Raw genomic sequence first — 14,432 nt, 5'->3', positions numbered from 1 at the left:
TTATTTTTGGAGAAGAAGTAATTAGTAATTTAGATTAATCAATAAATTAGTCGATTAGTTAACTAATCAAAATAAAACTAAATGACAGTGGCAGCCCTATTTATGAGGCTTATTCTCCAACTGACTAAAATAAGAACATGCACATGGTAAAACAAGGTGCTGATTAGTCATTCAGAACAGGTTTTCAGATAAACTGAGGTACATCAGGTTTGTGCCGTTGTTGTTTTGATGGGTCTGGTAGAGTGCAAATGCTTCAGATTCTGAATTTAAGAAAATGAATAATAAGATGAATTGGCAACAGTGGGAAAAACAGAAACAGAAACAGGAAATCCTGCAACCATGGTTTTCAAAAAATGTAGTATTCTCAGTAAAATGAAAATAAAACACAAAGTTAGGATAAAGTTGAACTAATTCTTTAACTATATATAACAAATATATTTAAAAAGTGTTTAATCTCTCTGCTGTTCAGAACATTTATATATATTTGAGAATTTATCCAAAGTTGTACAAAATTTAGCGTGCATCATTTTGAAAATGTGAAATGAGGTGTCTAACTGTAACAGGCATGTGCTGTTCGGTTTGGTGGTCTTACCTCCAGTGAGCTCATGGACAGTGTGGAGACAGTTTCACTCTTGGAGATCACACCAGAGTTTCCAGACTCCCCCCCATCAGCTAAGTTGCTGGCCTTTTGGGAGTCTCTGGGCATGTTCTGCAGGTTGTGTGCAGGTGAGTCTCTGTCAGAGCAGGACACGCTGACCTGGTCAGTAGGGAGGCTCTTGAGCCCGAAGCCAGGAACTGGTTCTGCACTGGCCGGGTTAGCTAGATGGATTAGTCTGGTCTGAGGCAGCTGCTCAATGCCGATGTTGTACTTGGTGGTCTGATCCTCCTTCCCCTTGGACACTTTCAGGGTGCCTGTGTTGTTTGTTGGTAAAATGACATACCCCGGTCCTTTTCCGGTGCCTTCAGAGCTGCTGCCCTCCCCATTCCCTCGGGGCAAATCTCCATCCAGCTGCTTGAAGAGCTCACCATCACAAATGTAGATTGATTTAGCTCCAGGGAGCTCAGTGCTGATTCCTTTGGTGGTACCTTTGTCTCTGCGCAGAGTCAAAGTGTGGCTTGTGTAGTCAGCCACATTCTGGAGGTGAACCTTTGCCATACTGGCCGGCATGGTGTTAAAGTTAGAACCCTTCTGAAGGGTCAGGGTTCCAGAGGAGGCCTTTTCCTCCCCCTGGACGGATGAGCGCTTTGTGGTGCCTGGAAACAGCAAGAAACCAAAAAGGTGTCAAATCTACCTGGCTTATTCATTGAATTAGAAAGGAAGACATATAATAAATCTTACATTGTGTATGTTGCTAAAGTAAAGATATTAAAGCTGGGACCAATTAGATCAGTCCCGGACTGCCTTCATGTCACAGATCAAAATTCCAGTATCTTGCTCTTAAGGCCGGATAAGATTTTACTATGAGTTACACTTGGAGGTTTGCTGTGTGAGACAGTATCCTGGTGACTCATAGTCCGGACTCAAACCTCAGAACTCAAACTCTAATGTGGTGTGATGCTGGTCTCCTAGCTTTTGTTGAAGAATAATATCTACACAATCAATTAACAGTACTTATGCTATGCTAAATGCATGTAGCTGTAGGCAATGTCAAGCAAACAGCTCTTCCTGCTGTCACACACACTAGAGACAAGGCTGAATGGTAACTGTTTTATTTTTTTTGTTTTTCATTATAAAAATGAGTTTATATATATATATATATATATATATATATATATATATATATATATATATATATATATAAATAAATGATTGGGTAGTTTTAGATTTTCATTTTCAAAAGTTTTTAGCCTGACTCTTTAGTTGACTATTTGCAGTGCACACATCTAGTTAACTTTATTTGTCAGTTGGCTATATTTTGGTTAATATGCAACAGATTAACTTCGTTTTTGTTTTGAGTTACCAGTTTCCTTTGGAGTTGCTGCTGGGGTGCCACAAAGAAGAATCCCAGCTGCTTTTCTTCTCCTTATATGGCAATCTTCTCAGCGGGCCATACCATTCATTTGTAAGGGGAGGGGAAATTTGTTTATTACTTGTTTAGTTTCCTTCTGTTGTTGATCACATAGTTCTGTTTTGGGTCACTAGTCCTGTTGTAGTAGTATTTGTTTTATTTAAGTTGTTAGTATTTCTGACCAGTATTAAGTTTTTGTATGTTAGTTTGGTAATAATTTACCCCTTGTGTGTCAGCAGTGGTCTGGTCGGCCACTATTTAAGTTTCCCTAATGTCTTGTTTAGGAGTTCATTTTTTTGTGCTTGAGTTGTGTGGGTTGCTGCCTGGGTTGAGGTTAGTTGCGTTTACTTTTGTGTTGGGCCCAATTTATTATTTTAAACATTTTTTTCTCCTGACTTTTTGTAATAAATTAGGAACTTTTTAAAAAAATTATTCAGTGTTTCTCTGGCTGGTCTGTGCAAATTCCTGACAAGCTGCTTATTTTAAAAAACAAATTATATGTACTTTTTGTCAAAATCTGTCTTTCTACCCTCTTCCTCTTTCCTGCAGTTTTCTTGCACATTTAGTCACAAATTTAAACTTGATATGGCAGCAGGCATGTCTCACTCTCTTCTGTTTGTTCAGAGAGGACAAAGCATCTGTGCAGCTAAATATTATGTGAATATAAGAATGAGAGGATCTTTCTGTGACTTTTTGAGTAATTATTTGTGATGTAAATATAAATTCAATTATGAGCAAAGATTAGCAGCAATATTGTCTATGTGGGTAATAATGTGACTTTACCAACAGTAATAGTAATTATAAAAATAAAAGCAATATGTTAAAAATGTCTTGATCTGAAACATTTTGGTACAGGCAGATATGTCAATTCAAATACGAGGATCAAATTGGATCTAAAAATATGTGAATCATTTTAATGAACAGATGTTTAATACAGAATGTAAAAAAAAGCCTTAATTTAAGTGTAATAATATAATACCCAAAACATTTTATTTCAGCTGACTCCATAAACTATCCGACACTCACAGCTTCACTCAATGATCAAGGCTCCTGGGGGCTTCAGCATGAAAGCAGCTTTGGGCTGTTTGCCTTTCAGTGTCTAAATTCTCTCTGCTTTCACTGACTCTACAGTTTGGTCCCAATTTTATTCTACTGTAAGTAATTTTATAAGTACACCAGACGCCTTATGTACAAAGACCTGTGTGAATATCCCACTAAAAAATGACATACCTAACTTAAAAAAAACATCATACACACAAAAACAATCAGATTTATGAAACTGTGCAAAAGCATGAATCCAAGCACATTTCTTTTGTACATCCTAATCAAAATTAGCTTGAGCACACATAAGAAACCTCTCTTGACAAGCCTCTGTTTAGATATAAATACATGCATTGTGCGATTCTCCTATCCCCTCAGCCAAATATCACGAGAGAAGCCAGAGGTGCACTTCTGAGGCTGAGGCATTTCCAACTTTACAAATGTGTCAATAAACACATCTACTGTAAAACTGTAAAAACACAGAGACACAAAAGGGCTTGGTAAGACATTCTGAAGTTTAACCAGCAAAAAACAGGAAGTCACTCACTTGAATTAGTCCACCTGCTGCTGTTTAAATTGTGAAAACAGTCTGGTATTTCTTTGGGGTGGGGGTTGCAAATATCTCCACTGTCACAAGCAGCCACAAGGATTACACTGTCTAATGTACCATAGTTCATAAGTGATGAGTTTATGGTGAGGGAGCTGTCACAACACGGGAAAGTGGTGTCACTGATTAAAAAGGTACTGTCGGGGTGCAAGTCACCACTTTTAAAACACGTGATGTCACACAGGAGGCAGCTTTTTATGATTTTAAATTAAAAAGACGAGGACTTTAATGTGCACTTTCATGTTTGGCTTGGTGAGTGTAACTATATCATGTTTGCAATGTCAGCCAACATGAAGTGCTTTGGATGTGGCAAGGAGGGACACATCATAAAAATGTGCCTCAACAGAGCAGAACCGGCTCCGCCAACTTCGGCGGCACAGCAGGCCACTGCTGCTGAGCTGGTGGAGGAGCGGCGCGGGTCGACATATATATATATATATATATTTAAACATCTGGATTTTACAAAATAAAATTGCTGACATTTTAGCCATGACCTTGCAGCCCAACTTCATTTCAACATAACTCTAGGCTGATGGCAGCATGGATATTTCATTTCATGTCCAGGCTGCAAAACAAAATTAGACAATGCTTCAAACTAAACCTCACCCCTTGTGATTCCTCTTTTTATTTGATGTATTTTACTAAAAGTCCATCAGGGATAAAAAGGCTCCCTACAGGAATCTGTTGCTTTCTATCTAACAGTAATCTGTGTCTGGTTTTGTCTCAATCAGATCTGTTCTTTTTTCCCCTCCCAGATGCTGTTCCTGATACCTCAACTCCAGTCAAAATCAGACTTAAACTCCCTGCAGATTTCCAAGCAGAGCCAGTATCTGCTGCATCTCGGTCAGAAGGGGCTTCATTATACAGCACCAAATAAGGAGAGATGCACACTACCAGATTTATTTGCATCTAAATACTTAGCAGACGTTCACTCAACTCCCATCTTTCTGGGCTCAGTCGAGCTGTATGTCATGTGACAGTTTCTTGACAAAACAAAGCTGTGACGGTTTGAGTGTAGTTATGAGAGAGAACGTGCCTCACAATTTAGCAACAGTCAAAATACACAAAGGACACACACAAAAAAGTTTAGCTTTTCAGCAGCAGTCTGCAAAGTCAAATAAAATGCAAACAAAAAGCACTTACCTGATCTACAGGCCATATCTACATCTTTCTCAAAGTCAGTCTGGGGAATGAAAACAGTGGGTGGAAATGATCAATTCACATCTCAACAGCATTTAGAAACAAATATTGTAAGCTTACAGTAAATTATGGCTCTGCTTACCATGAGCTGGGCATGGCCATTTTGGAAAGATCCACCAGAATCTCCATTAGTGTCTTCCTGCCGGTCCACAACACGACACTTCACAGCCTCTTGAACCTGTAGCAAACCATGACAACACTTACCACCGCAATAATACATAGATAAGGAGAAAAACATATACAAATTATGGTGCATGAAGTATCTTGTTATTGGGGTCAGTCCTAGTTTGCTCCAACTAAAATGAGCTACCAAGAACCACTTGACTGTGGAGTCATCTACAGTTTGTTTGATAAACTCTATAAACTCTAGTGGAGATTTAATATGATTTTTAAATTTTCAACAGGCTTTCTTTTTGCCATTCTCTCATAAAGGTTAGACTGGTGAAAAAACCCAGGCAACAGTTGCTGTACGGACGGCCTGTTCTTGGTATATATATATATATATATATATTAGCCAATCACTCAACTTCTTCTGAGGAGCATTCTAAAACTTACAACAGGGAGGGGAGATATGTGCACACTCTGCCCAAGTTTAAAGCAAGTTGCTGGGAGGTGCTTACCAGATTGCATTCATTTACACAAAGGCACACAAGTTATCATAAGTTCAACAAAGGCCCTATCCACATATGGGAACTGCAGTTTGTGAATATGCAAAAGGTTCTTTCATCATTTCAGCCTGCGTCTGTATTGGAGCACCATTTTAGGAGCCCCAAAACTGTATTTTTAATTTTTAAATGATGTTTGTACATAGTACTGGGCGATATAATGATACATATTGTGGGGACGATAGAAAAGTGTCTATTGTGATATATTTTCTTCTATCGTCTCTATCGTCTCTATCGTTTCTATCGTCTCTATCGTTTCTATCGTCTCTATCGTTTCTATCATAATTGTATCAATGATTCATGTAAATATTTCATACATAACATATAATCATTTATCAATGATTAAATAAGGCTAAATAAGATGTATTTATTATAAAATGCTACCAAAAACATTTGTCTTATCTTAAACAAAAACAACTGAGGAGCAATATTTATGTTAAATGAAGTACAAGACACCCAAGTGGCATTTATTTGTATATTAACCAGTGGACTGCTTATGGTTTCTTAACAATTGTTTTGGAATGTGCTGCACTCACACTTTTCCCTCCATGAGGCAGAACACACACAGAGGCTGAACTGAATAAAACCTTTGCTAAGGTGTGTTTCCTACCATCAAGACTTTTTCAAAATAATGTGTTGAAATAAATGTTAACCTGTGTTAACATTGTTCCTATGTGGCCAAAGAACATGTAAATTGCAATTCAATAACAGAAAAAAATGACTCTAGAATATTTTTGTTGACTGTATGTCCTGAGCTAAATACTGTATATGACATATTCATGTCTCTTATGTTGACAATCAAATGTTGAGAAGGACATCTAGTTTTTGTTTTGTAGAACAGTCCAAAACTGCACAAAGTTAAAATAAAAAAGAAACTTCAAACCACAGCATCCATACAGTATGTGTTTTTAGAATACCTCTCTGCGCAGAATGCAGTGAACCATCACAATAACGAAGCCTTCCAATGAATCAAACACAGCAAAAAGAATCTGAAATAGGGCAGATCGCCGGTCGGTGATAGCCAGTACAGCAGACATCCACGTGAGGGCCAAGAGCGGCAAAACCACACAAGAGCTCCACAGAGACGCCCTGCAGGACAAGAACACAACCACAGTCAGGGGCGACCAACCACAACACACATAATACAAAACTTCCTCTCTCTTTTTCTTCTTTATATATATTTATATATACATATATATATTTATATATATATATAGTTTTACAGATTAACACTAGTTTGTTTTTAAAAATAACAAAATTTTCTACACAATTTTTTTTTAGCAAAATTAACAAACTTATCTCCTAGTTGTTCAATAGCTGTCCATTCTGTTTACATACTTTTAGCATCATTACCTCTACTCATGCAAAAATACACAGCATCACAACAAGTATTTCTTTTACTATCACAAACTAAAACATACATCCATCGTCTGCTGTTTATATATGTTTGGAATTCACATATATCACATGCATGTATGTTTCAGATGGTTTAGTCAAACCATAGAGGGTCTGGTGCCTTTGGAAAGAGAGAGAGAGGGAGCGAGGGTGAGAGGTGAGGAAAAACAAAAATGAAATGAGGCTGAAACAGAATGCAAAGACAAACAAAGGAGATAGAGCAGAGGAAGACAGAAAGAGAGCATTGGAGTGAGTGTCATTCCTGCATTACTGTGGTTGTTTGTTTATTTGTTTTATTCCATTTGTTCTAATGAGAGTATTTAACATAAACAAGGGCAATAATGATCCTCAGTGTGAGTGTGGTGAAATTAACTAAACGTAATCAGCACATTCAGATGTAATTACAGGCTGTCCAGAGGTGAAAAAAATACTCAAGTACAAGAAGGCATATGCAGTGACATTACAGAAATAATTAACCAGACAACCTGTTGGGTGGCTAACTCCCTTGATTAAACTCCATTATTACGTTTTTCAGCGCTAACACTTTGTTAACAACTATCTGTTTAGTTGCTGCAGAATTAAAGTATATACAATGATTCCTTTAAGTCTCTTTCAAATGTAAAACTGACTTGTTTTATTGTTTGTTGTTGTAGCTTAGGCTACCACTAACTATTTTTCACTATTTCATAAAGCAATTTAAAAGAGACATATTTTGGAGATGCTAAACTGAAGAGAAATAAAGCTTCCAACATTTAAATGCTAAATTGCCATTAACAATTAAAATTCAAACAAAAATTCAAACTACGAGCATCCTGAAATGCTTGAGAATGCCCAGAGTGTCAGGTGCTATGGTAAAGTATAGAAGAAATACATGTTCTCCTTTCAGATGTTCCTCTTAGGGGTTTTCACAGTGAATCATCTGCCTCCATCTCCCCTATCCCAGGATTCTCTTCTGTCACACCAGCCCTCTGCAAATCATCCTTTTTTGTGGTCTCCCTCTTTTCCTTCTCTCAACATCCTTTGTCCAATATATCCATATCTCAGCCTTGTCTCTCAACTTTGTCTCCAATCCTGAGTTGTTCCTATCACAGATTCATTTCTAATCCTGTCCATTTTGGTTCCTTTACGATGAAGATCTGAAGGTCTTTATTTCTGCAACCACCAGCACCCCCTCCAGTCTTTTTGTCTTCAAACCAAACATCAATGCATATTTCACTATCATCTTGTAAATCTTCCACTCTTGCAGCTCTCCTTCTGTCACAAATCTCCACCCTCTCCACCCTTTCTTCTCTCTCTGCTTCCTTTCTCTTCTGCTTTTACTTGTTGCTTTGAATGGCTGACCCTAGGTACTTAAACTCATCCACCTTCAGTACCTCTGCTCCTTGAAGCTTCAATGAACACTTTCACAAAATACTTCAAGCTGGAACTGATACGCCTTCTTGGCTGTCTTTATGTTATTTCTTAATGGACCAAGGTAGAATGGAGAATTGAAGTAAACTCCTTGCTGGTTTACATTTAGGCAGCCAAGAGAGGTAGTAACAGAAGTGTAAGAGTTGACACTTGAAAAAGTAAGCTGGTCTCGCGGCTCAAGATGTAATGACGCGGTGACTACCTGGCCACAGGAATTTAAAAGCCTAAGCAAAGTTAAACAAGAAGATTGATGATGACTCATAGAAATTTTGCATTTACTTTAAGAATTTGGTTAACCACAAAGAGGAACTCTAAACTAAGTTAATTTATCATGATTTGAAAATAGCTTGGGGGGCATGTCTGTCACACTTTTTTTTTTGCTCCATGTCAACTAAGTTGAGATCCACTTCATGCCTCTATTTGTTTCCTGATAAACACGGTTATTCTGAAAGCTCATGTGTATGTGAGGCGTGGCCAGCTCAATTAGTGATTTGTGAAAGGTCACTGGCAGCTTAAACACGGACTGTTCTTTTGCTGCCAGTTTGTAGAATTGTTTTGGGAAAGCGCCCACTGTTCTGCCTGCCTCCCGTGCATTCACACTTATAATTTCTGCCTTACTTCGACTGACTTACATTCCTCTTTTTTCCAGAGCATATCTCCACCTCCCTAGACTTTCTTCTACCTGCTCCCTACTCTCACTACAGATCACAGTGTTGCCTGCAAACATCACAGTCCATGAGTACTCCTGCCTGATCTCATCTGGCAACATGTCTATCACCACTGCAAACAAGATTAGCCCCGATATCCCTGATGTAATCCCACCCCCACCTTTAACTCATCTGTCACTCCTACTGCACATTTCTACACTGTCCCTCTGTCCTTGTGCAGTGATTTAAGATTTATTGTTCTCTTCAGGTTTGTCAGGTAATGTTTCTACTCCTTCATATTGATGACTGACTTAATATGGATATTAATGTGTTAACATACAGCCACCTATGAAAACATATGCGAAAATTTTTAAGGCTGTAGATAATCTGTGCAATTATTCATGATATTGACAAATGAGATCTGGTTACTTGTAAAATGTTTACGAATAGACAATCAACACATGCACAAAATCACACATTATAACTGAACAGATAGTTGTAATAGTAGTGTGATTTTGACAAGTGAACATTTCAATTTTTTTACAATTTTACTTGTCGCAATACCACTATCATCTCACAATAAGCGTTATTTGTCAGTAAAAAGCATTCGAAACTAAAACCCTAAACTATATTGTTTGTTTTTTTAATAAATAATTACCATAAAGTATTGTGCAAGCTTTAAAGGGGACCTATTATGCAAAATGTACCTTTTGCATGTTTTTGTACTTCCATTTGGGTATCTACTGCTTTTAGAAACAGTCCAAGTGCAAAAAAAACACCCAGCCATTTTTTAGCAATAAGTAAATGTCAGTTCGGAACCACTGAGGGCCCCTGTCCCAAAGTCAGAATCCTCAGTTTGAATTAATAAAGATATAAATGTGCGTCAGATCTGTAGCGTTTAATCCTTCAGTGAGTTTTTATGTTTTCAGATGGGACACTGAGTTGGGGGGCAGCAGCTTATTTGCATAATAGTGACATAGCCATAAACCGCTCAAAACAGGCAGAACTGATCAGGTGAAATCTCAATATCTGAGAATGATTTTGTGTATTAAACGTAATAAACATGTTTTGTGTAGCCCATAGACCTATCCTGACTTGTTCAAGGAAGCATAATAGGTCCCCTTTAAGATCTGCCTTAAGAAGTGACAACATTGATTAGATTGTCTAGATCAGGAACGTAGAAAGTAAACAAACAAACAAACAAACAAACAAAATGTTGCAAAGAAGCAACAGAAACACTCAACATGATTTAGCTTCAAGTACTTTATGTCTGTCCACCTCTGGTTCAATTTGAGCTCTGTCAGTGCTTATAGTTTATGTGTTCGCTATGGCTTTCATTGAATTCATTTAAAATTTTATATTTCAAGTTTGCATTTTAACCCTGCTCACACTTTCAGCCTGCAGAACAAACCATTTACACAAACAATACATTTTGTTTGTTAAAATTAAACTTAACTTGGAAATATTAACCTAAATCAAAATAAATGAAACTAAATATTTTATCTGCACTTACTGTCAATAGCTTGGACACCCATATCAAATATTTCTGAATGTCGTTATAACATTTTCATAATTGCATAACCATAAATTAAAGAAACCAGTTAAAACAATTAGAATAAACAAACAAAAAAACTTGTATAGCCACAAACGTTGGTATTCATTGTACATTTAAACCTAAAAGATCTGTTCTAGTTTCTTTTAGATTACTGCAGTGATGTAATGCTATAACTAGAAGAATATTTGAGCAGAACAACCTAATGTGTTCAGGCCAAAAAAACAAAACAAAAACAAAAACATGAGCATTCTTTCTGTTTTTCAAAAGTTTTGCACTATTGAACAATCAAATCTACATTGCATTTATGCTTATAGATATCCCTAAATGTTGCATACTGGAACTCTGGATTAAATTATTTAAAATAGCAACTCTTTGTGTTGATGACAGCTTTGCACAATATTAGTAATATTTAAATCTAAGTCAAGAAGTTGGCATCCCAAATAGTGTAAGGTTAAGTGATGAGCCATATTAAAACTGAAATAGTTGTGTTTTTGCCTCCTCAAAAACACAGTTTTGAATTCAGTTTAACCATGAGGGTTGTGTGAGGCAAATTTTGTCATTCGTACCAGTTTGCAATGTTCTTCCAGGTATGTTTGTGCTTGTATAGACCAAAATTGATTGAATTACTGCTCATCAATTCCCACCGGGAGGAGACCCAGAGGAAGACCCAGGACACGATGAAGGGACTATTTTTCTTGGCTGGCCTGGGAGCGCCATGGGTTTTTCCAGGAGGAGCTGGCCAAGTGGCTGGAGAGAGGGAAGTCTGGGCCTCTTTGCTTAGGCTGTTACCCCCACAACCTGACCATGGATACGCAGAAGATAATGGATGGATGGATGCATGGATGCTCATCAACTAAGTATGCACTATGATAAAACTTCTTCAGAGAGTTGTGCTAAAATACAATAGCTAAAGTGGACTGCATTACTGACTGTGAGCGAAGGAACATGGATAATTGATTTGAGATTTTGTGTCAAGAGATTCAAGTTTTTGTAGTCTTTTATCTCTTCACACAGGGATTTGAAGGACATTCAAGCAGCTTAGAAGTATTGTTGAAAAAACAGTAACACTGGCAGCATGGCAGAGCCATTGTTAGAACTTCTATGACACAGCCAGAATGTTTCAGGTTCACAACCTGGCTGGGGTTCTGTGTGGAGTTCACATATTCTCCCATGCATGGAAAGGTTTAATTCAGGTACTCCAGTTTCCTTCCACAGACCAAAAACATGCATGTCAGATTAATTATTGACTATGCCTGAGTTAGAGTTTGAATGATTGTCTGTCTTGTTTGTGTCTATCTGTCTCTGTGATAGACTGGCAGCCTGTCAGGGGTGCACCTAACCTCTTGCTGAATGACCGCTGGAGATAGACACCAGCTCTCCATGACTCTGCATGAAAAGAAAATAAATAGATAGATGGAAAGCACTAGATTTTTTTTTTAATTGTAAGAACATTATTGCCACATACTGCAGACTGATGTCAGTGGGGCAAATGCTTGAACTCTGCAGACCCTGAGATAGTATAAATATGATTATCTTTGTGTTGGCTGGATGTGAACCAATGTAGAAGCCTTTCCTGGATTTGACACCAAGAGTTCTGCTCTATTTAGATGTTGTTTGAAAAAAAAAAAATTGTCCAACCCACTGAACTACTATAGTTAATTTCATTTTGATGCTAACTACTGAATTTAAATCAAAGCAAATAAATCCATAAATAACTTTTTACCTAAAGTTTATTCACTTCAAACATTTTCCAGAACTTAAATATTTTTTAAACTTTAGATCTCAGAAGACTTTTGTAAGCTTCATTTATAGTAAAATATTATTTGAATTTATTGTTCTAAGTTTGAAACATATTTTATGTTTTATTTAGTTTTGTTTATTTCTCAGAATTTGATTTGATTTACTTTGCAAACCTTATAGGCTTCCGTAGCTATACCGGAAGTGATGTTATGCTGAATGGAAATGAAAAAAAAAATGTACGTAAATAAAGGAGCTACGCAGAGCGACACAGTTGATTTACCGATGGCGTTGCAACAAGCCATCTCAACGCGTTAAAACAGTCTCCTCTCCTTTGTTTCACGATTTAAGTACAAAAGAAGGAAAACAGGAAACTACAATCCTACAACTTCCAATATGTTAAAAAATAGCTTGCCAGTCCTGAAATAAAAGATCAAAAGTTTATTCTGTTATAGAGGGAAAATGTTTACCAGAGTTTCCAGCCTCAGAAATCATCATTTCAAAAAACCTTGATTGGAAATTACACCAGGGTTACTTGGAAGTCAACAACTTAAATAATCTTAGCACTGTTTAATGCTGCAAATCTTGATTCTGGAACTGTTGTAAAGAAATATTTACTAAGGCAGGCCAACAAGAGCAGTTCCATAAAGGGAACACTCTTTAAAAGTCTAGTTTTTATTGACCACACAGAGCACTTTACAAGTTTCAACTTACAATTACTTATTGGTACATACTTCTTATTCAATGCAATATACACATATCACTACTTCCTGCACCAATAAAACTATGAGGGGAAACAAGAGTTATAGTATTACATTGTTATAGTATTATTGAAAAAATACACAAGTTAGGCAATGCAAGTACCAGACCACAGATTTTCTGATAGCCATAGAATGGAAATCTGGACCTTAAGACTTCTGCCTTTAGCAGTTGTACCTGTTTGAAGCTGTTTGCACCTGGCATTAAATCCTGCCTGAGTGACCTGAGTGATTATAGTCTTAATACAGGTCTGAATAGCCTCAATGCACATTGAAAATTTTTTCAATGACTCTGAACTCTTCTTTTGAATATGTTTGATAACCTGAATGCAATCCATCATAAGCCAAGATGTAGGACCTCCTACTAAACTGATGAGTTTTTAGCTGAAACCATCACGACAACAGTGGCCCTTTCACTCAAGAATGGGGACAGAGCTGTAATAATGCATAATGACCTTACTGGTTCCACTGCTGGACATTTATTTTGGAATTCATCTTATAGCACCACAACATTATTAGTAATGTTTAGAGGTGTAACAATACACTCTGCTCAGTGTATCTTACTTATAGTCTGAACTATATGTCAAACCTCAGATCCAGGAGGAGCAGTGTGGCATTTGTCCTTTTTGTGAAACAGTGAACCAGAATTTGTGAGGTTACTAAGGGGGTCATGGGAGCTTGACTTGATCTGGATAAGGCTTATGACTGTGTTCCTCAACGCACCCTCGAGTTTGGGGTACCTGAGTCACTTTTAAGGGCTATCCAGTCCCTGTATGACCAAAGCAGGAGCTGTGTCTGCAATGTTGGCACAAAAATAAGTTCATTCTCGGTGCAGTTTGGACTCCACCAGGGCTGTCTTTTGACTTTGATCCTGTTTGAGGTGTTCATGGACAGGATTTCAAGGCATAAATGTTGGGAGGAGTGTGTCTGCTTTGGGAACCTCACAGTTTTATCTGCTTTTTGTGCATGTTGTAGTTCTGTTGGTGTCTTTGAACCATGACCTTCAGCATGCATCGGGATGGTTCACAGCCAAGTGTGAACCTGCTGTGATGAGAATGAGCTTCTCTAAATCCGAGGCCATGGTTTTCAACTGGAAATGGTTGGAATGCTTTGGTCGGGAATGAGTCTTTGCCTCAGGTGAAAGAGTTCCAGTATGTGGGAGTGGGAGATGGATTGATGGATCATACACTGTAATGAGGAGTTGCTTTGGTTAGTTGTGGTAAAGAAACAGTTGAGTCTAAAGGCAAAATTCTTAATTTACTGGTCAATATTCTTTCCAACCCTTACCTATAGTCATGATGTGTAGATCATAACCAAAAGAACAAGATCCCAGATACAAGCAGCTGAAATTAGCTTCGTTTGTAGGGTGGCCAGGCTCGGTCTTGGAGATAAGCTGAAAGAAGCTCAG

General features: G+C 37.6%; 1 protein-coding gene across 12 annotated transcripts in view; it reads right to left on the bottom strand.

The window, feature by feature from the left end:
• The window catches only part of adgrb1a (adhesion G protein-coupled receptor B1a), a 316,467-nt gene that overhangs the window by 16,442 nt on the left and 285,593 nt on the right, over nt 1–14,432 (bottom strand). For all 12 annotated transcript variants that reach the window (XR_005234257.1, XM_037980552.1, XM_017436779.3 and 9 more), the window contains 4 exons: nt 6,440–6,611; nt 4,940–5,035; nt 4,801–4,840; nt 593–1,254 (listed from right to left, as the gene is read on the bottom strand). Coding sequence is in view for 11 of the 12 variants with exons in the window: in XM_037980552.1 (XP_037836480.1) it covers nt 593–1,254; nt 4,801–4,840; nt 4,940–5,035; nt 6,440–6,611 (970 nt within the window). In the remaining variant the exon portion in view is untranslated. The remainder of the gene's footprint in view (nt 1–592; nt 1,255–4,800; nt 4,841–4,939; nt 5,036–6,439; nt 6,612–14,432) is intronic.

Source organism: Kryptolebias marmoratus, linkage group LG16, assembly GCF_001649575.2.
Source record: "Kryptolebias marmoratus isolate JLee-2015 linkage group LG16, ASM164957v2, whole genome shotgun sequence".
In the NCBI taxonomy this organism is placed as follows: Eukaryota; Metazoa; Chordata; class Actinopteri; order Cyprinodontiformes; family Rivulidae; genus Kryptolebias; species Kryptolebias marmoratus.
This window is presented reverse-complemented; position numbering and strand designations above follow the sequence as displayed.